At 54.5% G+C, this 26,491-nt stretch overlaps 2 protein-coding genes across 3 annotated transcripts in view; both read right to left on the reverse strand.

Annotated features, from left to right (window-relative positions):
- Positions 1-22,310, reverse strand: part of ADCY3 (adenylate cyclase 3) — a 33,503-nt gene extending 11,193 nt beyond the window's left edge. Inside the window, exons 1-12 of one of the 2 annotated variants that reach the window (XM_068178266.1) lie at positions 22,174-22,310; positions 13,731-13,842; positions 11,280-11,407; positions 8,966-9,124; positions 8,721-8,883; positions 4,503-4,655; positions 4,266-4,408; positions 3,995-4,156; positions 3,827-3,914; positions 3,616-3,732; positions 2,874-3,133; positions 2,706-2,787 (exon numbers count right to left, since the gene is read on the reverse strand). In XM_068178266.1, the coding sequence (XP_068034367.1) occupies positions 2,706-2,787; positions 2,874-3,133; positions 3,616-3,732; positions 3,827-3,914; positions 3,995-4,156; positions 4,266-4,408; positions 4,503-4,655; positions 8,721-8,883; positions 8,966-9,124; positions 11,280-11,407; positions 13,731-13,842; positions 22,174-22,295 (1,689 nt within the window). In that variant the 5' untranslated portion in view covers positions 22,296-22,310. Of the gene's footprint in view, positions 1-2,705; positions 2,788-2,873; positions 3,134-3,615; positions 3,733-3,826; positions 3,915-3,994; positions 4,157-4,265; positions 4,409-4,502; positions 4,659-8,720; positions 8,884-8,965; positions 9,125-11,279; positions 11,408-13,730; positions 13,843-22,173 lie in introns of both variants that reach the window. The other variant, XM_068178265.1, reaches the window with a different exon arrangement.
- Positions 22,311-26,099: 3,789 nt separating this feature from the next.
- LOC137466549 (adenylate cyclase type 3-like) overlaps positions 26,100-26,491 on the reverse strand; it is a 33,915-nt gene continuing 33,523 nt past the window's right edge. Inside the window, 1 exon segment of the mRNA XM_068178263.1 lies at positions 26,100-26,120. Coding sequence (XP_068034364.1) covers positions 26,100-26,120 — 21 coding nt within the window.

The raw sequence follows: 26,491 nt of genomic DNA on the forward strand, positions 1-26,491 counted from the left end.
AGGGAAGGGAAGGGAAGGGAAGGGAAGGGAAGGGAAGGGAAGGGAAGGGAAGGGAAGGGAAGGGAAGGGAAGGGAAGGGAAGGGAAGAGAAGGGAAGGGAAGGGAAGGGAAGGGGAGGGGAGGGGAGGGGAGGGGAGGGGAGGGGAGGGGAGGGGAGGGGAGGGGAGGGGAGGGGAGGAAAGGAAAGGAGAGGAAAGGAGAGGAAAGGAGAGGAAAGGAGAGGAAAGGAAAGGAAAGGAAAGGAAAGGAAAGGAAAGGAAAGGAAAGGAAAGGAAAGGAAAGGAAAGGAAAGGAAAGGAAAGGAAAGGAAAGGAAAGGAAAGGAAAGGAAAGGAAAAAGAAGGAAAAAGAAGGAAAAAGAAGGAAAGGGGAAGAAAGGGCGGGAAAAAAAAGACAAAAGAAGGAAAAAGAAGGAAAAGGAGAAGAAAGGGCAGGAAAAAGAAGGAAAAAGAAGGAAAAAGAAGGAAAACGGGAATAAAGGGCGGGAAAAGGAAGGAAGAAGGGGGAAAGGGAGGGAATGAGAGGTAAGAGGAGGAAAAAGAAGGAAAGGGGAGGGAAGGGGAATAAAAAGTTGGAAAAGGAAAGAAAATGAAGGAAAATGAAGGGGGGGGAAGGAAAATAGGAGAAAGAGCAGGAAAAAGAAGGAAAAAGAAGAAGTAAAGGGGAAGAAAGGACAGGAAAAGAAGGAAAAATTAGGAAAAGGAAAGGGGAGGGAAGGGGAATAAAGAGCAGGGAAAGGATGGAATAAAAAGGAGAAGGAAGGAGAAGGGAAGAAAAGGGCAGGAAAAGGAAGAAAAAGAAGGAAAAGGGAGGGAAGGGGAAGAAAGTGCAGGAAAAGGAAGGAGAAGGAAGGAAAAAGAAAGGAAAAGAAGGAAAAAGAAGGAAAAGAAGGAAAAAGAAGGAAAGGGGAAGAAAGGGCGGGAAAAGGAAGGATGAAGAATGAAAAGGGAGGGAAGGAGAGGTAAGAGGAGGAAAAGGAAGGGAAAGGGGAAAAAAAGGAAGGAAAATGAAGGAAAATGGAAAAAAGGGCGGGGAAAGGCAGGAAAAGGGAAGAAAGGGTGGGAAAAGGAAGGGAAAGGAAGGGAAAGGCAGGAAAGGGAAGGATAAGGAAGGAAGAAGGAAAAGGGAGGGAATGAAAGGTATGAGGAGGAAAAGGCAGGAAAAGGCAGGAAAAGGGAAGAAAGGGGTGGAAAAGGAAGGAAAAAGAAAGGAAAAGAAGGAAAAAGAGGGAAAAAGAAAGGGGAAGAAAGGGTGGGAAATTGAGGAAGAAGAAGGAAAAGAGAGGGAAGGAGAGGTAAAATAGGGAAATGGAAGGGAAGCAGAAGAAAAGGCAGGAAAATGAAGGGGAAGGCAGGAAAAGGGAAGAAAGTGGGAAAAGGAAGGAAAAGGAAGGAAGAAGAAGGAGAGGTAAGAGGAGGAAAAGGGAGGGAAAGGGAAAAAAGTGAAGGAAAATTAAGGAAAAGGGAAAAAAGGGTGGAAAAGGCAGGAAATGGAAGGAAAAGGAAGGAGAAGGGGAAGAAAGGGCAGGAAAAGGAAGGGAAAGGGAAGAAAAGGCAGGAAAGGAAAAGAGAAGGAAGGAAGAAGGAAAAGGGAGGCAAGGAAATGTAAGAGGAGGAAAAGGCAGGAAAAGGCAGGAAAAGGCAGGAAAAAGGAACAAAGGGGTGGAAAAGGAAGGAAAAAGAAAGGAAAAGAAGGAAAAAGAAAGAAAGGGGAAGAAAGGGTGGGAAATTGAGGAAGAAGAAGGAAAAGGGAGGGAAGGAGATGTAAGGGCAGGAAAAGGAAGGGAAGGGGAAGAAAAGTCAGGAAAAGGAAGGAGAAGAAAGAGCAGGAAGAGAAAGGAAAAGGAAGGAAAAAGAAAGGAAAAGAAGGAAAAAGAAAGGAAAAGAAGGAAAGGGTTAGAAAAGGCAGAAAATTGAGGAAGAAGAAGGAAAAGGGAGGGAAGGAGAGGTAAGGGCAGGAAAAGGAAGGGAAAGGGAAAAAAGACAGGAAAAGGAAGGAGAAGGAAGGAAGAAGGAAAAGGGAGGAAGGAAAGGCAAGAGGAGGAAAAGGAAGGAAAAGGAAGGAGAAGGCAGGAAAAGGGAAGAAAGGGTGGGAAAAGGATGGGAAAGGAAGGAAGAAGAAGGAGAGGTGTGGGGAGGAAAAGGAAGGGAAAGGGAAAAAAAGGCAGGAAAAGGAAGGAGAAGGAAGGAAAAATGAAAAGGGAGGGAAGGAAAGGCAAGAGGAGGAAAAGGAAGGAAAAGGGAAGAAAGGGTGGGGAAAGGAAGGAAGAAGAAGGAGGGGAAAGGGGAGAAAAAGCAGGAAAAGGAAGGAAGAAGAAAAGGAAGGAAAAGGGAGGGAAGGAAAGGCAAGAGGAGGAAAAGGAAGGAAAAGGAAGGAAAAGGGAAGAAAGGGTGGGAAAAGGAAGGGAAAGGAAGGAAGAAGAAGGAGAGGTAAGGGCAGGAAAAGGAAGGGAAGCGGAGAAAAAGGCAGGAAAAGGAAGGAGAAGAAAAGGAAGGAAGGAGAAGGAGAGGCAAGAGGAGGAGAAGGCAGGAAAAGGCAGGAGAAGGCAGGAAAAGGGTAGAAAGGGTGGGAAAAGGAAGGGAAAGGAAGGAAGAAGAAGGAGAGGGGAGGGGAGGAAAAGGAAGGGAAAGGGAAGAAAAAGCAGGAAAAGGAAGCAGAAGAAAAGGAAGGAAAAGGCAAGGGGACCCTCCCCTCCCCACCACTCACGTGCCGCGAGAAGTAGTAGAAGCTGAGCATCACCACGAAGATCATGGCGGTCATGGAATACTTGGAGGGGACCAGCACGGACCTGCCGAGGCATGGCCCGGATGCCGGAATTCCGGGCCCATCCCCGTCCCCTCCGTGTCCCCTGCCCGTCCCCGTCCCCGCCCTTACGAGCTGTGCTGGCCGCGCCGCCGGTCGTACTGGTCGAAGATGGGCTCCCAGGCGGAGAAGTTGACGGCGCCGGTGGCGGCGGTGATGAGCGCCATGAGGGTCAGCTTGACCATGTGGCTCACCTGGACCAGCATCACGGTGGCCACCAGGGCCAGCAGGGCGATGTAGCTGTAGTACTTGGGCTGGTCGGCGCAGCCGCCGCCGCGAGGTGGCCCCGAGGTGCCGTTGGTGGCCATCCAGCGGTCGCGCCGGCAGCCGAGCTGGGGACACGAGGGTGGGGTCAGCACGGGCACACGGTGGTGGCCACGGTGGCCACCAGGGTGGTGCAACCGCAGTGTTTTGGCTGCTCCTCACAGCCACCACAAGGGGGCCCCAGTGTGCCTTTGGCCACTGTGCCACCGTGGTCCCCATGGTAGCCGAGCTGGGGACATGGGGACATGGTGGCCACCATGGCCACCAGTGCGATGGAGCTGCAATATCTGTGCTGCTCCTCACAGCCAACACCCCGAGGTGGCCCCATTGGCCACCACCCCATGGTCCCCATGGCAGCCGAGCTGGGGACATGCAGACACAGTGGTGGCCACCATGGCCACCACATGGCGAAGGAGCTGCAACATCTGTGCTGCTCCTCACAGCCACCACCCCGAGGTGGCCCCATTGGCCACCACCCTGCGCTCCCCACGGCAGCCGAGCCAGGGGCACGAGGCCGGGGCGACGGCGCGGCCGGCGCGTGGCACCTCACCATGTCCACGATGTCGGCCGCGGTGACGATGGCGATGGCCGCCATGGCCCAGGTGTTGCGCGCCCAGCGGGTGCGGTCGATCCAGGTGGAGAAGGCCACCAGCTTTTTGGGGAAGGCCTGCGGCGACAACCGCCGGGCGGGGCGGTCACCGGCGGCGGCGCGCGGTGCCGCGGCGCCCCGGAGGCGCGGCCGGGGACGCGCCCCGTCTCACCCGCGGGAAGACGGCGGCCAAGGAGCAGAGCGTGAGGCCCAGCAGCAACACCTCGCCCACCGCGAAGGTCACGTAGTTGGTCACCAACCTGCCCCAAACCGCCGGGGGAAAGGTCAGCGGCGACAACTCGGCGCCGCCGAACTGTCCCCGGGCGTCCCCCCGCCCTACCAGGGGTCGATGACGGCCTCCACCAGGGCGGTGAAGAAGAGGACGACGCAGGAGCAGCTGAAGGCGGCGCCGCTCTGCTTCTCCTTCTCCACCGAGTAGCGCGTCTCCATGTCGGGGTCGGTGAAGCGCAGCGACAGCCGGAAGGTGCTCTTGCCTTTCAGCCTGGCGGCCGCGGGAAGACACGGCACGTGGGGGACACGGCGGTGGCCGCCGTGGCCACCAGGGCGGGGGGACCCCCCCGGGGGCGGTTTTTGGGGAGGGGGGCACTCACGCCTGGATGGACTCGCGCTCCAGCAGGGCCTCGTTGAGGAGCTGGTTGAGCTCCTGCTCGTTCTGCGCCGCGCCCGCCACGCGCTCGGCCAGGTCCCGCAGCCGCAGGCGCCGCCGCGGGTTGGGGAAGGACGGGTTGGGCGCCTGTGGGCCGGGGGACACCGTGGGGACACCGCGGCGGGGACACCGCGGCGGGGACACCGCGGCGGGGACGTCGGAGTGTGGCAAGGGGCGGTACCTCGCCATCGTCGTCGTCGTCGTCGTCCAGCTCCGCGGAGCTGCTCCGGCCGCGCTCGGCGTCATCGGGCGGCTCCGGGCTGAGGCTCCCATTGGGCTCCGCAGTGGCCACCGCAGGCGGGGACACGCCGTGGGACGAGGTCAGGGACAGCTTCTGCGGGGACACGGGCATGGTGGGTGTCACCGTGTCACCAGTGCCACCGGTGTCACCCATCACACCATGGGAAAAGGTCAGGGACAGCTTCTGTGGGGACACGGTCATGGTGGGTGTCACCGTGTCACCAGTGCCACCGGTGTCACCCATCACACCATGGGAAAAGGTCAGGGACAGCTTCTGCGGGGACACCGGCATGGTGGGTGTCACCGTGTCACCGGTGTCACCCATCACACCATGGGACAAGGTCAGGGACAGCTTCTGTGGGGACACAGGCATGGTGGGTGTCACCGTGTCACCGTGTCACCGTGTCACCCATCACACCATGGGACAAGGTCAGGGACAGCTTCTGTGGGGACACGGGCATGGTGGGTGTCACCAAGTCACCGTGTCACCGGTGTCACCCATCACACCATGGGACAAGGTCAGGGACAGCTTCTGCGGAGACACGGGCATGGTGGGTGTCACCGTGTCACCCATCACACCATGGGACATGGTCAGGGACAGCTTCTGCGGGGACAAGGGCATGGTGGGTGTCACCGTGTCACCAGTGCCACCGGTGTCACCCATCACACCATGGGACAAGGTCAGGGACAGCTTCTGCGGGGACACGGTCATGGTGGGTGTCACCGTGTCACCGTGTCACCATGTCACCCATCACACCATGGGACATGGTCAGGGACAGCTTCTGCGGGGACAAGGGCATGGTGGGTGTCACCGGTGTCACCCATCACACCATGGGACAAGGTCAGGGACAGCTTCTGCGGGGACACGGGCATGGTGGGTGTCACTGTGTCACCGTGTCACCGGTGTCACCCATCACACCATGGGACAAGGTCAGGGACAGCTTCTGCGGGGACACGGGCATGGTGGGTGTCACCGTGTCACTGTGTCACCGTGTCACTGGTGTCACCCATCACACCATGGGACAAGGTCAGGGACAGCTTCTGTGGGGACACGGGCATGGTGGGTGTCACCATGTCACCCATCACACCATGGGACATGGTCAGGGACAGCTTCTGCGGGGACACCGGCATGGTGGGTGTCACCGTGTCACCGGTGTCACCCATCACACCATGGGACAAGGTCAGGGACAGCTTCTGCGGGGACACAGGCATGGTGGGTGTCACCGTGTCACCGTGTCACCGGTGTCACCCATCACACCATGGGACATGGTCAGGGACAGCTTCTGCGGGGACACCGGCATGGTGGGTGTCACCGTGTCACCGGTGTCATCCATCACACCTTGGGACATGGTCAGGGACAGCTTCTGCGAGGACACGGGCATGGTGGGTGTCACCGTGTCACCAGTGTCACCCATCGCACCATGGGACATGGTCAGGGACAGCTTCTGCGGGGACACGGGCATGGTGGGTGTCACCAAGTCACCGTGTCACCGGTGTCACCCATAACACCCTGGGACAAGGTCAGGGACAGCTTCTGCGGGGACACGGGCATGGTGGGTGTCACCGTGTCACCAGTGTCACCGGTGTCACCCATCACACCATGGGACAAGGTCAGGGACAGCTTCTGCGGGGACAAGGGCATGGTGGGTGTCACCGTGTCACCGTGTCACCATGTCACCCATCACACCATGGGACATGGTCAGGGACAGCTTCTGCGGGGACAAGGGCATGGTGGGTGTCACCGGTGTCACCCATCACACCATGGGACAAGGTCAGGGACAGCTTCTGCGGGGACACGGGCATGGTGGGTGTCACCGTGTCACCGTGTCACCATGTCACCCATCACACCATGGGACAAGGTCAGGGACAGCTTCTGCGGGGACATGGGCATGGTGGGTGTCACCGTGTCACCAGTGTCACCCATCACACCATGGGACATGGTCAGGGACAGCTTCTGCGGGGACACAGGCATGGTGGGTGTCACCATGTCACCCATCACACCATGGGACATGGTCAGGGACAGCTTCTGTGGGGACACGGGCATGGTGGGTGTCACCGTGTCACCAGTGTCACTCATCACGCCATGGGATGCGGTCAGGGACAGTGTCGGTGGTGGGACACCAGCATGGTGGGTGTCACCGTGTCACTGGTGTCACCGGTGTCACTCATCACGCCAGGGGATGGGATCAGGGATGGTGTCGGTGGTGGGACACCGGCATGATGGGTGTCACCGTGTCACTGGTGTCACTCATCATGCCATGGGATGAGGTCATGGACGGTGTCAGTGGTGGGACACCGGCAGGGTGGGTGTCACCGTGTCACTGGTGTCCCCGGTGTCACTCATCACGCCATGGGATGGGGTCAGGGACGGTGTCAGTGGTGGGACACCAGCATGGTGGGTGTCACCGTGTCACTGGTGTCACTGGTGTCACTCATCATGCCATGGGATGAGGTCATGGACGGTGTCAGTGGTGGGACACCAGCATGGTGGGTGTCACCGTGTCACTGGTGTCACTGGTGTCACTCATCATGCCATGGGATGAGGTCATGGACAGTGTCAGTGGTGGGACACCGGCATGATGGGTGTCACCGTGTCACCGTGTTACTGGTGTCACTCATCATGCCATGGGATGAGGTCAGGGACAGTGTCAGTGGTGGGACACCGGCATGGTGGGTGTCACCGTGTCACTGGTGTCACCGGTGTCACTCATCACGCCATGGGATGGGGTCAGGGACGGTGTCGGTGGTGGGACACCGGCATGATGGGTGTCACCGTGTCACCGTGTTACTGGTGTCGCTCATCATGCTGTGGGATGAGGTCAGGGACAGCTTCTGCGGGGACATGAGCATGGTGGGTGTCACCGTGTCACTGTGTCACCGGTGTCACCCATCACACCATGGGAAAAGGTCAGGGACAGCTTCTGCGGGGACACCGGCATGGTGGGTGTCACTGTGTCACCAGTGTCACTCATCACGCCATGGGATGAGGTCAGGGACAGCGTCGGTGGTGGGACACTGGCATGGTGGGTGTCACCGTGTCACCAGTGTCACTCATCACGCCATGGGATGGGGTCAGGGACAGTGTCGGTGGTGGGACACGGTCACCCTGGGTGTCCTCACACTCCAGTGTCCCCAGTGTCCCCAGCAATGTCCCCAGTGTCACTGATCACACTCTGGGACACGATCAGTGACATGCTCACCCTGGGTGTCACCACCAGTGTCCCCAGCGGTGTCACTCACCACGCCATGGGACACGGTCAGTGACAGTGTCCCCAGTGTCCCCAGCGGTGTCACCACGCCATGGGACACGGTCAGGGACAGTGTCCCCAGTGTCCCCAGCAGTGTCACTCACCACGCCATGGGACACGGTCAGTGACAGTGTCTGTGGTGGCATGCAGTCACCCTGGATGTCCCCACACCCCATGTCCCCAGTGTCCCCGGTGTCCCTGTTGCCCGCAGTGTTCCCATTGTCCCCGGTGTCCACAGTGTCCCTGATGTCCCCATCAATGTCCCTGGTGTCCCCCATGTCCCTGGTGTCCCCAGTGTCCCCGACATCCCCAGTGTCCCCGGTGTCCCCAGTGTCCCCGGCGTCCCCAATGTCCCCGGCGTCCCCGCTGTCCCCGGCGTCCCCAGTGTCCCCGGTGTCCCCGGCGTCCACAGTGTCCCTGGTGTCCACAGTGTCCCTGGTGTCCCCATCAATGTCCCTGGTGTCCCCCGTGTCCCCAGTGTCTCCGGTGTCCACAGTGTCCCCAGTGTCCCCGGTGTCCACAGTGTCCCCAGTGTCCCCATCAATGTCCCTGGTGTCCCCTGTGGCCCCAGTGTCCCCAGTGTCCACAGTGTCCCTGGTGTCCACAGTGTCCCTGGTGTCTCCATCAATGTCCCTGGTGTCCCCTGTGTCCCCAGTGTCCCCGGCGTCCCCAGTGTCCCCAGTGTCCCTGCCGTCCCCGGCATCCCCGGAGTCCCTGGCGTCCCCAAAATCCCCAGTTTCCCCCGCGTCCCCGGTGTCCCCATCAATGTCCCCGGTGTCCCCTGTGTCCCCAGTGTCCCCGGTGTCCCCATCAATGTCCCCGGTGTCCCCGGTGTCCCCAGTGTCCCTGGTGTCCCCCGTGTCCCCGGTGTCCCCATCAATGTCCCCGGTGTCCCCGGCGGCGCCACTCACCACGCCGTTGACGCCGTGCCGCAGGCCCTGCTTGGGGACCACCACCAGGTAGGTGACGATGCCCTTGTCCCTCAGGTAGTCGCAGCGGGAGCCGCCCTCGCCCGGCTCCACCTCGAACTCGCCCTTCAGGCAGTCCACGGTGCTCTGCGAGATGTGCACGCGCCTGCCCGCGGCCGCCGCCGCCGTCACCCCGGCGTCGCCGCGGCCGCCGCCCCGCGCCGGGGAGGGGGACGGCGGTCACTCACCCGGGGATGCCGCCCGCCTCCATCTTGTTGGCCACGGTGACGTCGGTGGACCAGACGTCGTACTGCCAGCGCTTCTGGCCCAGCACGCCGCCCAGCACGGCGCCGCTGTGCACGCCCACCCGCATGTCCACGGCCGTGCGCGTCCGCTCCCGCACCGAGCTGCGCCACGGGCACCGGGAGTGGCCACGGGCACCGGGAACGGGGACCCCGGAGCGGCCACGGGCACCGGGAACAGGGACCCGGAGCGGCCACGGGCACCAGGAACGGGGACCCGGAGTGGCCACGGGCACCGGGAACGGGGACCCGGAGCGGCCACGGGCACCGGGAGTGGTCATGGGGAATGGGAATGGCCATGGGGACCAGGAGTGGCCACGGAGACTGGGAACGGGGACTGGGAGTGGCCATGGGGACCAGGGATGGTCACAGGGACCAGGAGTGGCCACAGGGACTGGGAGTGGCCATGGGGAATGGTCACTGGGAATGTCCATGGCCGCGCGCCTCCGCTCCCGCACCGAGCTGCGCCATGGGCACCGGGAGTGGCCATGGGCACTGGGAATGGGGACCCGGAGTGGCCACGGGGACCGGGAGTGGCCACGGGCACCGGGAACAGGGATGGGGAGTGGCCACAGGGACCAGGAACAGGGATGGGCAGTGGCCACAGGGACCAGTAACAGGGATAGGCAGTGGCCACAGGGACCAGGGGTGGTCACAGGGACCAGGAATGGTCATGGGGACCAGGAGTGGCCACAGGGACAGGGAATGATCATGGGGAATGGGAATGGCCATGGGGACTGGTCACTGGGAATGGCCACGGGGACCAGGAATGGCTACGGGGACCGGGAATGGCCATGGGGAATGGTCACTGGGAATGGCCACGGGGACCGGGAGTGGCCACGGGGACCAGGAATGGCTACGGGGACCGGGAATGTTCATGGGGAATGGTCACTGGCAAGTTCCACGGCCGTGCGTGTCCGCTCCCGCACCGAGCTGCGCCACGGGCACTGGGAGTGGCCACGGGCATCGGGAATGGGGACCCGGAGTGGCCACAGGGACCAGGAACAGGGATGGGCAGTGGCCACATGGACCAGGAACAGCGATAGGCAGTGGCCACAGGGACCAGGGGTGTCCACAGCCGTGCGCGTCCGCTCCCGCACCGAGCTGCGTGACGGCAACGCGGTGTGGCCACGGGGACTGGGAATGTTCATGGGGACCGGGAATGGTCATGGGGACCGGGAAATGGTCACAGGGAATGGCAATGGCCACGGGGAAACAGGAATGGCCACGGGGAATGGGGAATGGCCACGGGGAATGGGGAATGGCAACGGGAAATATCAGCATGGAATGCCGAGTATTCGCCGGGAACGCAGAAAATCCGCAGGGAATGTGGCCTCCTGCAGCCCAGCCTCCATCATCAGCAATCACACCCCAAGCCCATCCCCATCCCAATTCCCGTTCCCAAGTCCCATTTCCATGTCCCATTCCCATCCCCAATCCCATTCCCATCCCCATTCCCATCTCCATTCTTATTGCCATTTCCCCATCTCCATCTCCATTCCCATTCCCATTCCCAGGTCCCATCCCCATCCCCATCCCATCCCATCCCATTCCCGTCCCCGTCCCCATTCCCATTCCCATCCCCACTCCTATCCCCGTTCCCGTTCCCATCCCCACTCCCATCCCTGTTCCCGTCCCCACTCCCATCCCCGTACCCATTCCAGTTCCCGTTCCCGCTCCAATCCCCATTCCCGTCCTCATTCCCATTCCCATTCCAGTCCCTGACCCTGTCCCTATTCCAGTTCCCGTCCCCATTCCAATCCCCGTTCCCGTCCCCGTTCCCATCCCCATCCCCATCCCTGTTCCAGTTCCTGTCCCCACTCCAATCCCTGTTCCCGTCCCCATTCCAGTTCCCGTCCCCACTCCAATCCCCGTTCCCGTCCCCATTCCAGTTCCCGTCCCCACTCCAATCCCCGTTCCTGTTCCTATTCCCGTCCCCACTCCCATCCCCGTTCCCGTCCCCACTCCAATCCCTGTTCCCAGCCCCTTCCCATTCCCGTTCCCATTCCCATGCCCATTCCCATCCCCACTCCCATTCCCGTCCCCATTCCCATTCCCATCCCCATTCCCGTCCGCACTCCCATCCCTGTCCCCGTCCCAGTCCCCATCCCTGTCCCCGTTCCCGTCCCCATTCCAATCCCCGTCCCTGTTCCCATCCCCGTTACCATTCCCGTCCCCGTCCCCGTCCCCGTTCCCATTCCCATTCCTGTTCCCATCCCCGTCCCCGTCCCTGTCCCTGTTCCCGTCCCCGTTCCCTTACGCGATGGCCTCCACCATGGCCAGCCCCATCCGGATGGAGCAGGCCGCGTGGTCCTCCCGGAATTCCGGCAGCCCGCAGATGCAGTAGTAGCAATCCCCCAGGATCTTGATCCGCAGCTGGTGATGTTTCTGGGAATCCCCAATTCCCGGAATTCCCATCGTCCCGCCCAATTCCCAACGGATTTCCCATTCCCAACCCCATTTCCCACCCATCGGAGCGGGGGACGCCTCCGTCGCCTCGTGGGCTTCCGACCTCCTCGTCCCCCATCCCAGATTTTTTTTAGGGGGGAATTCCCAGAGAATCTCCAGATCGCTGGGACTGTCCAAGGAAATATGGGATCAGGATTGGAATGTGGGATGGGATTGAACATCCATGGATCCCGTCCCAAACCATCACGGGATTCTGGGATCAAGGATGCTCCGGATCCATCCCAAGGGATTTTTATGGGATTTGGGGACGGAAAAGGGAAATGAATGCTGGGGGGAAAATCAGGAATTACAGGGGGAGAAATGCCGGGGGTGGTGTGGAGGGGAGGGGTCGGTTCGTCCTTGGGAGTGTCCGAGGGAAAGGTTGGAGCAGCTTGGGATTGGGGTGGGAATGGGATGGGATTGAACGTCCATGGATCCCATCCCAAACGGTTCTGGGATTCTGGGATCAAGGACACTGAGGATCCATCCCAAGGGATTTTTATGGGATTCGGGGATGGAAATGGAAGGAAATTCCAGGAAAAGTCGGGCGTGGCGCAGAGCTGAGGGGTCGATTCATCCCTGTGAATGTCCGAGGTGAAGCTGGAGCAATCAGGGATTGGGGTGGGAATGGGATGGGATTGAACATCCATGGATCCCATCCCAAACGATTCTGGGATCAAGGACACTCTGGATCCATCCCGATGGATTTTTGTGGGATTCGGGGATGGAAATGGGAAGGGAATTCCAGGAAAAGTCGGGCGTGGCGCAGAGCTGAGGGGTTGATTCATCCCTGGGAATGCCCGAGGTGAAGTTGGAGCAATCTGGGATTGGGGTGGGAATGGGATGGGATTGAACATCCATGGGTCCCATCCCAAACACTTCTGGGATTCAGGGATCAAGGACACTCTGGATCCATCCCGAGGGATTTGGGGATGGAAACAGGAAGCGAATTCCGTGAAAAAGTTGGGAATTCCGGGAAAAGTCGGGCGTGGTGCGGAGGGGAGGGGTCGATTCATCCCTGGGAGTGTCCAAGGAAAGGTTGGAGCAGTTTGGGATCGGGGGTGGAATGTGGGATGGGATTGGAGATCTATGGATCCCATCCCAAACCATTCTGGGATTCTGGGATCAAGGACACTGAGGATCCATCCCAAGGGATTTTTATGGGATTTGGGGATGGAAAATGGAAGGAAATTCTGGGAAAAGTCAGGCGTGGCACGGAGGGGAGGGGTCGATTCATCCCTGGGAATGCCTGAGGTGAAGTTGGAGCCATCAGGGATTGGGGTGGGAATGGGATGGGATTGAACATCCATGGATCCCATCCCAAATGATTCTGGGATCAAGAACGCTCCAAATCCATCCCGAGGGATTTTTATGGGATTCAGGGATGGAAATGGGAAGGGAATTCCAGGAAAAGTCGGGCGTGGCGCAGAGCTGAGGGGTTGATTCATCCCTGGGAATGCCCGAGGTGAAGTTGGAGCAATCTGGGATTGGGGTGGGAATGGGATGGGATTGAACATCCATGGGTCCCATCCCAAACACTTCTGGGATTCAGGGATCAAGGACACTCTGGATCCATCCCGAGGGATTTGGGGATGGAAACAGGAAGCGAATTCCGTGAAAAAGTTGGGAATTCCGGGAAAAGTCGGGCGTGGTGCGGAGGGGAGGGGTCGATTCATCCCTGGGAGTGTCCAAGGAAAGGTTGGAGCAGTTTGGGATCGGGGGTGGAATGTGGGATGGGATTGGAGATCTATGGATCCCATCCCAAACCATTCTGGGATTCTGGGATCAAGGACACTCCGGATCCATCCCAAGGGATTTTTATGGGATTTGGGGATGGAAAATGGAAGGAAATTCTGGGAAAAGTCAGGCGTGGCATGGAGGGGAGGGGTCGATTCATCCCTGGGAATGCCCGAGGTGAAGTTGGAGCCATCAGGGATTGGGGTGGGAATGGGATGGGATTGAACATCCATGGATCCCATCCCAAATGATTCTGGGATCGAGAACGCTCCAAATCCATCCCGAGGGATTTTTGTGGGATTCGGGGATGGAAATGGGAAGGGAATTCCAGGAAAAGTCGGGCGTGGCGCGGAGCGGAGGGGTCGATTCATCCCTGGGAATGCCCGAGGTGAAGTTGGAGCCATCTGGGATTGGGGGTGGCGGGGAGGAGTGATTTTTTTTTTTTTTTTTTTTTTTTGGCGGCGGCGGGCGGGGGGTGGGGGTGGAATTCCGGGAATCCCGTGAATCCCGGGAGCCCCGCACTCACGGCGGCCAGCTTGTCGAAGCGGGCGAAGAGCTCGTTGAGGAGCTTGACGAGCTCCTGGGCGCTGCAGGAGGACGAGAGCTGCGTGAAGCCCACGATGTCGGCGAAGAGGATGCTGCGGGGACAGCGCCCGCCCGCCCGTCAGCCGGCCCCGCCCGCCCCTTCCCGGGGGGAAAAGAAAAAACGCGTCCGGGAGGAGGCCGGAGCGGCGCGCGGCAAACCCAGCCCCGGCTTTTTTCCCCCACCCAAAAAAAAAAAAAAAAAAAAAAAGGAAAAAAAAAAAGGAAAAAAAAATTATATCACGGTGAAAACGACGCCCGAGAAACAGAATCTCGGCTTCCTCATTCCCGTTTTTCCTAAAATAATCCTGGATACGGTGAACACAATGCCCTAGAAACAGAATCTCGGCTTCCTCGCTCCCGTTTTTCCTAAAATAATCCTGGATATGGTGAAAACGATGCCCTAGAAACAGAATCTCGGCTTCCTCATTCCCGTTTTTCCTAAAATAATCATGGATACGGTGAAAACGACGCCCGAGAAACAGAATCTCGGCTTCCTCATTCCCGTTTTTCCTAAAATAATCCTGGATATGGTGAAAACGACGCCCTAGAAACAGAATCTCGGCTTCCTCGCTCCCGTTTTTCCTAAAATAATCCTGGATACGGTGAACACAATGCCCTAGAAAAAGAATCTCGGCTTCCTCATTCCCGTTTTTCCCAAAAAAAAAAAAATCCTGGATAAGGGAAAAATGACTCACTGCAAACTCAGTCCTGACTTCCTCATTCCCGTTTTCCCAAAAAAAATCCTGGATACAGTGAAAACAATGCTCTACGAACAGAACCTCGGCTTCCTCATTCCCGTATTTCCCAAAAAGAAATCCTGGATACGGTGAAAACAACGCTCTGCAAACTCCGTCCTGACTTCCTCATTCCGGTTTTTCCTTAAAAAAATCCTGGATACGGTGAAAACGACGCTCTACTATCTCAATCCTGACTTCCTCATTCCCGTTTTTCCCCAAAAAAATCCTGGATATGGAGAAAACTACGCTCTACAAAAAGAATCTCGGCTTCCTCATTCCCGTTTTTCCCAAAAAATATCCCGGATATGGAGAAAACAAGGCCTAATGAACTCAATCCCAAATTCCCGTTTTTCCCCAAAAAAAATCCGGGATACAGTGAAAACAACGCTCTACCGCAGCTTCCTCATTTCCGTTTTTCCTAAAATAATCCTGGATACGGTGAACACGACACTCGAGAAACAGAATCTCGGCTTCCTCATTCCCGTTTTTCCCCAAAAAAAAAATCCTGGATACGGTGAAAACGACGCTCGAGAAACAGAATCTCGACTTCCTCATTTCCGTTTTTCCCCAAAAAAAAATCCTGGATAAGGGAAAAACGACACTCTAGAAACAGAATCTCGGCTTCCTCATTCCCGTTTTTCCTAAAATAATCCTGGATATGGTGAAAACGATGCCCTAGAAACAGAATCTCGGCTTCCTCATTCCCGTTTTTCCCAAAAAAAAATCCTGGATACGGTGAAAACGACACACTAGAAACAAATCTCGGCTTCCTCATTCCCGTTTTTCCTTAAAAAAATCCTGGATACGGTGAAAACGACGCCCTAGAAACAGAATCTCGGCTTCCTCATTCCCGGTTTTCCTAAAATAATCCTGGATATGGTGAAAACGATGCCCTAGAAACAGAATCTCGGCTTCCTCATTCCCGTTTTTCCCAAAAAAAAATCCTGGATACGGTGAAAACGACACTCTAGAAACAAATCTCGGCTTCCTCATTCCCGTTTTTCCTAAAATAATCCTGGATGTGGTGAAAACGATGCCCTAGAAACAGAATCTCGGCTTCCTCATTCCCGTTTTTCCCAAAAAAAAATCCTGGATACGGTGAAAACGACACTCTAGAAACAAATCTCGGCTTCCTCATTCCCGTTTTTCCTAAAATAATCCTGGATGTGGTGAAAATGATGCCCTAGAAACAGAATCTCGACTTCCTCATTCCCATTTTCCCAAAAAAAATCCTGGATACAGTGAAAGCAATGCTCTATGAACAGAATCTCGGCTTCCTCATTCCCGTTTTTCCCAAAAAAAAAATCCAGGATACGGTGAAAACGACGCCCTAGAAACAGAATCTCGGCTTCCTCATTCCCGTTTTTCCCAAAAAAAAAAAAAAATCCTGGATAAGGGAAAAATGACTCACTGCAAACTCAGTCCTGACTTCCTCATTCCCGTTTTCCCAAAAAAAATCCTGGATACAGTGAAAACGACGCTCAAGAAACAGAATCTCGGCTTCCTCATTCCCGTTTTTCCTAAAATAATCCTGGATACGGTGAACACGACGCCCTACGAACTCAATCCCGACTTCCACATTCCCGTTTTTCCCCAAAAAAAATCCTGGATAAGGGAAAAATGACTCTCTGCAAACTCAGTCCTGACTTCCTCATTCCGGTTTTTCCTTAAAAAAATCCTGGATACGGTGAAAACAATGCTCTACGATCTCAATCCCGACTTCCTCATTCCTGTTTTTCCCAAAAAAAATCTTGGATATGGAGAAAACTACACTCTACAAAAAGAAACTCGACTTCCTCATTCCCGTTTTTCCCAAAAAATATCCCGGATATGGAGAAAACAAGGCCTAACGAACTCAATCCCAAATTCCCGTTTTTCCCCCAAAAAAATCCGGGATACAGTGAAAACAACGCTCTACCTCAGCTTCCTCATTCTCGTTTTTCCTAAAAAAATCCTGGATACGGTGAACACGACGCTCTAGAAACAGAATCTCGGCTTCCTCATTCCCGTTTTTCCCAAAAAAAAAAAAAATCCTGGATAACGGAAAAATGACTCACTGCAAACTCAGTCCTGACTTCCTCATTCCCGTTTTCCCAAAAAAAATCCTGGATACAGTGAAAGCAATGCTCTACGAACAGAAGCTCAACTTCCTCATTCCCGTTTTTCCCAAAAAAAATCCTGGATACGGTGAAAACGACGCTCGAGAAACAGAATCCCGACTTCCTCATTCCCGTATTTCCCAAAAAAAAATTCGGGATACGGTGAAAACAACGCTCTACGAACAGAATCCCGACTTCCTCATTTCCGTTTTTCCCAAAAAAAAAAATCCTGGGTACGGTGAAAACGACACTCTAGAAACAGAACCTCGGCTTCCTCATTCCCGTTTTTCCCAAAAAGAAATCCGGGATACGGTGAAAACAACGCTCTGCAAACTCAGTCCTGACTTCCTCATTCCGGTTTTTCCTTAAAAAAATCCTGGATACGGTGAAAACGACGCCCTACGATCTCAATCCTGACTTCCTCATTCCCGATTTTCCCAAAAAAAATCCTGGATATGGAGAAAACAAGGCCTAACGAACTCAATCCCAAATTCCCGTTTTTCCCCAAAAAAAATCCGGGATACAGTGAAAACAACGCTCTGCCTCAGCTTCCTCATTCCCGTTTTTCCTAAAAAAATCCTGGATACGGTGAACACGACGCTCTAGAAACAGAATCTCGGCTTCCTCATTTCCGTTTTTCCCCAAAAAAAAATCCTGGATAAGGGAAAAACGACACTCTAGAAACAGAATCTCGACTTCCTCATTTCCGTTTTTCCCCAAAAAAAATCCTGGATAAGGGAAAAACGACACTCTAGAAACAGAATCTCGGCTTCCTCATTCCCGTTTTTCCTTAAAAAAATCCTGGATACGGTGAAAACGACGCCCTAGAAACAGAATCTCGGCTTCCTCATTCCCGTTTTTCCTAAAATAATCCTGGATGTGGTGAAAATGATGCCCTAGAAACAGAATCTCGACTTCCTCATTCCCATTTTCCCAAAAAAAATCCTGGATACAGTGAAAGCAATGCTCTATGAACAGAATCTCGGCTTCCTCATTCCCGTTTTTCCCAAAAAAAAATCCAGGATACGGTGAAAACGACACTCTAGAAACAGAATCACGACTTCCTCATTCCCGTTTTTCCCAAAAAAAAAAAAAATCCTGGATAAGGGAAAAATGACTCGCTGCAAACTCAGTCCTGACTTCCTCATTCCCGTTTTCCCAAAAAAAATCCTGGATACAGTGAAAGCAATGCTCTACGAACAGAATCTCGGCTTCGTCATTCCCGTTTTTCCCCAAAAAAAATCCTGGATACGGTGAAAACGACGCTCGAGAAACAGAATCTCGGCTTCCTCATTCCCGTTTTTCCTAAAATAATCCTGGATATGGTGAAAACGATGCCCTAGAAACAGAATCTCGGCTTCCTCATTCCCGTTTTTCCCAAAAAAAAATCCTGGATACGGTGAAAACGACACTCTAGAAACAAATCTCGGCTTCCTCATTCCCGTTTTTCCTAAAATAATCCTGGATGTGGTGAAAATGATGCCCTAGAAACAGAATCTCGACTTCCTCATTCCCATTTTCCCAAAAAAAATCCTGGATACAGTGAAAGCAATGCTCTATGAACAGAATCTCGGCTTCCTCATTCCCGTTTTTCCCAAAAAAAAAATCCAGGATACGGTGAAAACGACGCCCTAGAAACAGAATCTCGGCTTCCTCATTCCCGTTTTTCCTTAAAAAAATCCTGGATATGGTGAAAACGATGCCCTAGAAACAGAATCTCGGCTTCCTCATTCCCGTTTTTCCCAAAAAAAAATCCAGGATACGGTGAAAACGATGCCCTAGAAACAGAATCTCGACTTCCTCATTCCCGTTTTCGCAAAAAAAATCCTGGATACGGTGAACACAATGCCCTAGAAACAGAATCTCGGCTTCCTCATTGCCGTTTTTCCCAAAAAAAAAAATCCTGGATAAGGGAAAAATGACTCGCTGCAAACTCAGTCCTGACTTCCTCACTCCGGTATTTCCCAAAAAAAAATCCAGGATACGGTGAAAACAACGTTCTATGAACAGAATCTTGGCTTCCTCATTCCCGTTTTTCCCAAAAAAAAATCCTGGATACGGTGAAAACGATGCTCGAGAAACAGAATCCCGACTTCCTCCTTCCCGTATTTCCCAAAAAATCATCCGGGATACGGTGAAAACAACGCTCTACGAACAGAATCTCGGCTTCCTCATTCCGTTTTTCCTAAAATAATCCTGGATACGGTGAAAACGACGCTCGAGAAACAGAATCTCGGCTTCCTCATTCCCGTTTTTCCCAAAAAAAAAAAATCCTGGATAAGGGAAAAATTACTCACTGCAAACTCAGTCATGATTTCCTCATTCCCGTTTTCCCAAAAAAAATCCTGGATACGATGAAAACAACGCTCTACGAACAGAATCTCGACTTCCACATTTCCGTTTTTCCCAAAAAGAAATCCTGGATACGGTGAAAACGACGCTCGAGAAACAGAATCTCGGCTTCCTCATTCTTGTTTTTCCTTAAAAAAATCCTGGATACGGTGAAAACCACACTCTCGAAACAGAATCTCGACTTTCTCATTCCCATTTTTTCCCAAAAAAAAATCCTGGATACAGTGAAAATGACGCCCTACGAACTCAATCCCGACTTCCTCATTCCATTTTTCCCCAAAAAAATCCTGGATATGGTGAAAACGACGGCCTACGAACTCAATCTCGACTTCCACATTCCCGTTTTTCCTCAAAAAAAATCCTGGATAAGGGAAAAATGACTCTCTGCAAACTCAACCCCGACTTCCTCATTCCCGTTTTTCCTAAAAAAATCCTGGATACGGTGGAAAACGACGCCCTACGAACTCAATCCCGACTTCCTCATTCCCGCTTTTCCCAAAAAAATCCTGGATGCGGCCAAAACAACGCTCGACGAACTCAATCCCGACTTCCTCATTCCCGTTTTCCCAAAGAAAAAATCTGGGATAAGGGAAAAACGACGCCCTGAAAACTCAGTCCCAACCCCATCCCAGTTTCGGGAATTCCTGCCGGTTTTCCGGGAACGTTTTCCGCGCGGAATGGGGGAATTTTGGGAATTTCAGCTGTTTTTCCGGGAATGTTTTCCGGGCGTGGAACGGGGTGGGGGGGGATTTTGGGAATTCCCGCCGTTTTTCCAGGAACATTTTCCATGCAGAATGGGAGAATTTTGGGAATTCCCTCTGATTTTCTGGGAACGTTTCCCACGTGGGACAAGGGGAATTTAATTTTGGGAATTCCTACCGGTTTTCTGGGAACATTTTCCATGCAGAATGGGCGAGTTTTGGGAATTCCCACCGGTTTTTCCAGGAATGCTTTCTGCGCAGAACTGGGGGGGAATTTTTGGAATTCTCACTGGTTTCCCAGCGTGCGGGACGAGGGGAATTTTGGGAATTCCCACCAATTTTCTGGGAACATTTTCCACGCGGGACAGGGGAATCTTAGGAATTCCCGCCGGTTTTCTGGGAATGCTTTCTGTGCGGAATGCGGGGGAATTTTTGGAATTCTCATCGGTTTTCCAGGAACATTTTCCGTGTGGGACGAGGGGAATTTTGGGAATTCCCATCAGTTTTCAGGGAACATTTTGCTCACAGGATGGTGGAATTTGGGGACTTCCCACCGGTATTCCGGGCAGAATGGGAGAATTTTGGGAATTCCCACCGTTCTTCTGGGAACGTTTTCTCTGTGGAATGGGGGGATTTTGGGAATTCCCGCCGGTTTTCCGGGAACGTTTTCTGGGTGCAAATTGGGAATTCCCGCTGGTTTCCCGGGAATGTTTTCTGAGCAGAATGGGCGAATTTTTGGAATTCCCGCTGGTTTCCTGGGAACGTTTTCTGTGTGAAATGGGGGAATTTTGGGAATTCCCAGCGGTTTTCCCGACAACGCTTTAAGGCGCGGAAAGGGGAGAACCTTGTGGGGGTCGCGGCGGGGTTTCCCGGGAACGTTTTCTGGCCAGAATGGGCGAATTTTGGGAATTCTCGCCGGTTTTCCAGGAACGTTTTCCATGCGGAATGGGAGAATTTTGGGAATTCCCACTGGTTTTCCTGGAACATTTTATGTGTGGAATGGGGGGATTTTGGGAATTCCTACCGGTTTTTCTGGGAACATTTTCTGGGCGGAATGGGGAAATTTTGGGAATTCCTGCCGGTTTTCCGGGAATGTTTTCTAGGCAGAATGGGGAAATTTTGGGAGTTCCCACCATTTTTCTGGGAATGTTTTGCATGCGGAACGGGGGAATTTTGGGAATTCCCAGTGGTTTCCCCGACAACGCTTTAAGGCGCGGAAAGGGGGGAACCTTGGTAGGGTCGCGGCGGGGGTTTCCCGGGAAAGTTTTCCAGCCAGAATGCGGGAATTTTGGGAATTCCCACCAGTTTTCCAAGAGCATTTTCCACACAGAATGGGGGAATTCTGGGAATTTCAGCCGGTGTTCCAGGAACGTTTTCCATGGAGAGCGGCGAATTTTGCACTGATTTTCCGGGAAAATATTCCACATGGGACGGGGGAAGTTTGTGAATTCCCGCTGATTTTCTGGGAACGTTTTCTGTGGGGAGTGGGGGAATTTTCGGACTTCCCACTGGTTTTCCGGGAACGTTTTCCTCACAGAATGGGCGAATTGTGGGATTTCCTGGCTTTGTTCTGGGAACTTTTTCCATGCAGGATTGGAGAATTTTGGGAATTCCTGCCGGGTTTCTGGGAACGTTTCCCAAGCAGACCGGGTGAATTTTGGAAATTCCCAATGGTTTCTGCGAATGTTTCTGCGCAGAATGGATGATTTTTGGGACTTCCCAATGGTTTTCCGGGAATATTTTCTGTGCAGAATGGGGGAATTTTGGGAATTCCCAATGGTTTTCTGGGAATGTTTTTCCGCACAGAACGGGCGAATTTGGGGACTTCCCAATGGTTTTCTGGGAATGTTTTCTGAGCAGAACGGGGGAATTTTGGGAATTCACAATGGTTTCCCAGGAATATTTTCTGCGCAGAACGGGCGAGTTTTTGGGAATTCCCAATGGTTTTCCGGGAATGTTTTCTGAGCAGAACGGGGAATTTTGGGAATTCCCAATGGTTTTCCGGGAATGTTTTCCACGCACAACAGTCAAGTTTTTGGGAATACCCAATGGTTTTCCGGGAGTGTTTTCCGCACAGAATGGGGGAATTTTGGGAATTCCCAATGGTTTTCCGGGAATGTTTTCAGCGCAGAACGAGTGAATTTTGGGACTTCCCAATCGTTTTCCGGGAATGTTTTCCGCGCAGAATGGGCGAATTTTGGGACTTCCCAATGGTTTCTCAGGAATATTTTGTGTGCAGAACAGGGGAATTTTGGGAATTCCCAATGTTTTCCGCGAATGTTTTCCGCACAGAACGGGCGAGTTTTGGGACTTCCCAACGGTTTTCCTGCAACCTTTTCCACGCGGGACGGGGGGCGGTGGGGAGCCGCGGCAAACCCCCGGCGGTTTTCCCGGCAGCGCTTCAGAGGCGCGGGGTCCCCCTTCCCCACCCGCCCTCGGCGGGGGTGGCGGCGGAGTTTCCCGGGAAGGATTTCCGGGGGATCGCGGGGCCTGACCTGACGTTCTCGTGGCGGTACATGTACATGGTGTTGAACTGCTGCAGCTCCTTCTGGCTCGGGTCCTTCTTCATGTCCTTCAGCACCTCGTCCGCCACGTGCTTGGGCAGGATGGACAGCATCAGCCGCTCCTGAGGGACGGAAGGCCGGCCGGCGGAGAGCCTCGGGAATTCCGGCCGGGGCAAGGAACGGGGAAGGGGACGGCCGGCGGGGGAAATCGGGGCGGGGAGGGGGCGGTGCGGAGCCGAGGAGGTTGGTTCGCTCCTTGGGAATGTGCCGGGGAAAGGTTGGAGCAATCTGGGATTGGGGTGGGAATGGGATGGGATTGAACGTCCATGGATCCCATCCCAAACCGTTCCAGGACTCTGGGATCAAGGAGGCTCAGGATCCATCCTGAGGGATCTTTACGGAATTCGGGGATGGAAAAGGGAAGGGAATTCCAGGAAAAGCTGGGTGTGGAGAGGAGCCGAGGAGGTTGGTTCGCTCCTTGGGAGTGTGCCGGGGAAAGGTTGGAGCAATCTGGGACTGGGGTGGGAATGGGATGGGATTGAACATCCATGGATCCCATCACAAACCATTCCAGGACTCTGGGATCAAGGACGCTCAGGATCCATCCTGAGGGATCTTTACGGAATTTGGGGATGGAAAAGGGAAGGAAATTCCAGGAAAAGCTGGGTGGGGTGAGGAGGAGAGGGGTTGATTTGTCACTGGCAGTGTCCAAGGGAAAGGTTGGAGCAATCTGGGATTGGGGGTGGGAATGGGATGGGATTGAACGTCCATGGATCCCATCCCAAACCGTTCCAGGACTCTGGGATCAAGGACGGTCAGGATCCATCCCGAGGGATCTTTACGGAATTCGGGATGGAAAAGGGAAGGGAATTCCAGGAAAAGCTGGGTGTGGAGAGGAGCCGAGGAGGTTGGTTCGCTCCTTGGGAATGTGCCGGGGAAAGGTTGGAGCAATCTGGGACTGGGGTGGGAATGGGATGGGATTGAACATCCATGGATCCCATCCCAAACCTATCCAGGACTCTGGGATCAAGGACGCTCAGGATCCATCCCGAGGGATCTTTACATCATTTGGGGATGGAAAAGGGAAGGAAATTCCAGGAAAAGCTGGGTGGGGTGAGGAGCCGAGGAGGTTGGTTCGCTCCTTGGGTGTGTGCCGGGGAAAGGTTGGAGCAATCTGGGATTGGGGTGGGAATGGGATGGGATTGAACATCCATGGATCCCATCCCAAACCGTTCCAGGACTCTGGGATCAAGGACGCTCAGGATCCATCCTGAGGGATCTTTATGGGATTTGGGGATGGAAAAGGGAAGGGAATTCAGGAAAAGCTGGGTGGGGTGAGGAGGAGAGGGGTTGATTTGTCACTGGCAGTGTCCAAGGGAAAGGTTGGAGCAATCTGGGACTGGGGTGGGAATGGGATGGGATTGAACATCCATGGATCCCATCCCAAACCTATCCAGGACTCTGGGATCAAGGACGCTCAGGATCCATCCCGAGGGATCTTTACAGCATTTGGGGATGGAAAAGGGAAGGAAATTCAGGAAAAGCTGGGGTGGGGTGAGGAGCTGAGGAGGTTGGTTCGCTCCCTGGGAGTGTGCCGGGGAAAGGTTGGAGCAATCTGGGATTGGGGTGGGAATGGGATGGGATTGGACGTCCATGGATCCCATCCCAAACCATTCCAGGACTCTGGGATCAAGGACGCTCAGGATCCATCCCCAGGGAATTTTATGGGATTTAGGGATGGAAACGGGAAGGGAATTCTGGGAAAAGCTGGGTGGGGTGAGGAGCTGAGGAGGTTGGTCCGCTCCTTGGGAGTGTCCCAGGGAAAGGTTGGAGCAATCTGGGACTGGGGTGGGAATGGGATGGGATTGAACGTCCATGGATCCCATCCCAAACCGTTCCAGGACTCTGGGATCAAGGACGGTCAGGATCCATCCCGAGGGATCTTTACAGCATTTGGGGATGGAAAAGGGAAGGAAATTCCAGGAAAAGCTGGGTGGGGTGAGGAGCTGAGGAGGTTGGTTCGCTCCTTGGGAGTGTGCCGGGGAAAGGTTGGAGCAATCTGGGATTGGGGTGGGAATGGGATGGGATTGGACGTCCATGGATCCCATCCCAAACCGATCCGGGATTCTGGGATCAAGGATGCTCAGGATCCATCCCAAGGGAATTTTATGGGATTTGGGGATGGAAAAGGGAAGGGAATTCCGGGAAAAGCTGGGTGTGGTGAGGAGCCGAGGAGGTTGGTTCTCTCCTTGGGAATGTGCCGGGGAAAGGTTGGAGCAATCTGGGATTGGGGTGGGAATGGGATGGGATTGAACGTCCATGGATCCCATCCCAAACCGTTCCAGGACTCTGGGATCAAGGAGGCTCAGGATCCATCCTGAGGGATCTTTATGGGATTTGGGGATGGAAAAGGGAAGGGAATTCCAGGAAAAGCTGGGTGTGGAGAGGAGCCGAGGAGGTTTGGTTCGCTCCTTGGGAGTGTGCCGGGGAAAGGTTGGAGCAATCTGGGACTGGGGTGGGAATGGGATGGGATTGAACATCCATGGATCCCATCCCAAACCTATCCAGGACTCTGGGATCAAGGACGCTCAGGATCCATCCCGAGGGATCTTTACAGCATTTGGGGATGGAAAAGGGAAGGAAATTCCAGGAAAAGCTGGGTGGGGTGAGGAGCCGAGGAGGTTGGTTCGCTCCTTGGGAGTGTGCCGGGGAAAGGTTGGAGCAATCTGGGATTGGGGTGGGAATGGGATGGGATTGAAGATCCATGGATCCCATCCCAAACCGTTCCAGGACTCTGGGATCAAGGACGCTCAGGATCCATCCTGAGGGATCTTTATGGGATTTGGGGATGGAAAAGGGAAGGAAATTCCAGGAAAAGCTGGGTGGGGTGAGGAGGAGAGGGGTTGATTTGTCACTGGCAGTGTCCAAGGGAAAGGTTGGAGCAATCTGGGACTGGGGTGGGAATGGGATGGGATTGAACATCCATGGATCCCATCCCAAACCTATCCAGGACTCTGGGATCAAGGACGCTCAGGATCCATCCCCAGGGATCTTTACAGCATTTGGGGATGGAAAAGGGAAGGAAATTCCAGGAAAAGCTGGGTGGGGTGAGGAGCTGAGGAGGTTGGTTCGCTCCCTGGGAGTGTGCCGGGGAAAGGTTGGAGCAATCTGGGATTGGGGTGGGAATGGGATGGGATTGGACGTCCATGGATCCCATCCCAAACCATTCCAGGACTCTGGGATCAAGGACGTTCAGGATCCATCCCCAGGGAATTTTATGGGATTTAGGGATGGAAAAGGGAAGGAATTCCAGGAAAAGCTGGGTGTGGTGAGGAGCCGAGGAGGTTGGTCCTCTCCTTGGGAGTGTGCCGGGGAAAGGTTGGAGCAATCTGGGATTGGGGTGGGAATGGGATGGGATTGAACGTCCATGGATCCCATCCCAAACCATTCCAGGACTCTGGGATCAAGGATGCTCAGGATCCATCCCCAGGGTTCTTTATGGGATTTGGGGATGGAAAAGGGAAGGGAATTCCAGGGAAAGCTGGGTGTGTTGAGGAGCTGAGGAGGTTGGTTCGCTCCTTGGGAGTGTGCCGGGGAAAGGTTGGAGCAATCTGGGATTGGGGTGGGAATGGGATGGGATTAGAGGTCCATGGATCCCATCCCAAACCTATCCAGGACTCTGGGATCAAGGACGCTCAGCATCCATCCCCAGGGAATTTTATGGGATTTGGGGATGGAAAAGGGAAGGGAATTCCGGGAAAAGCTGGGTGTGGAGAGGAGCCGAGGAGGTTGGTTCGCTCCTTGGGAGTGTGCCGGGGAAAGGTTGGAGCAATCTGGGATTGGGGTGGGAATGGGATGGGATTAAACATCCATGGATCCCATCCCAAACCATTCCAGGACTCTGGGATCAAGGACGCTCAGGATCCATCCTGAGGGATCTTTACGGAATTCGGGGATGGAAAAGGGAGGGGAATTCCGGGAAAAGCTGGGGGGTGTGAGGAGGAGAGGGGTTGATTTGTCACTGGCAGTGTCCAAGGGAAAGGTTGGAGCAGTTTAGGATCGGGGGTGGAATGTGGGATGGGATTGGAGATCTATGGATCCCATCCCAAACCATTCCAGGACTCTGGGATCAAGGACGCTCAGGATCCATCCCCAGGGAATTTTATGGGATTTAGGGATGGAAACGGAAGGGAATTCTGGGAAAAGCTGGGTGGGGTGAGGAGTTGAGGAGGTTGGTTTGCTCCTTGGGAGTGTCCCAGGAAAGGTTGGAGCAATCTGGGACTGGAGTGGGAATGGGATGGGATTGAAC

Source organism: Anomalospiza imberbis, unplaced genomic scaffold (assembly GCF_031753505.1).
Source record: "Anomalospiza imberbis isolate Cuckoo-Finch-1a 21T00152 unplaced genomic scaffold, ASM3175350v1 scaffold_276, whole genome shotgun sequence".
Taxonomy (NCBI): Eukaryota; Metazoa; Chordata; class Aves; order Passeriformes; family Viduidae; genus Anomalospiza; species Anomalospiza imberbis.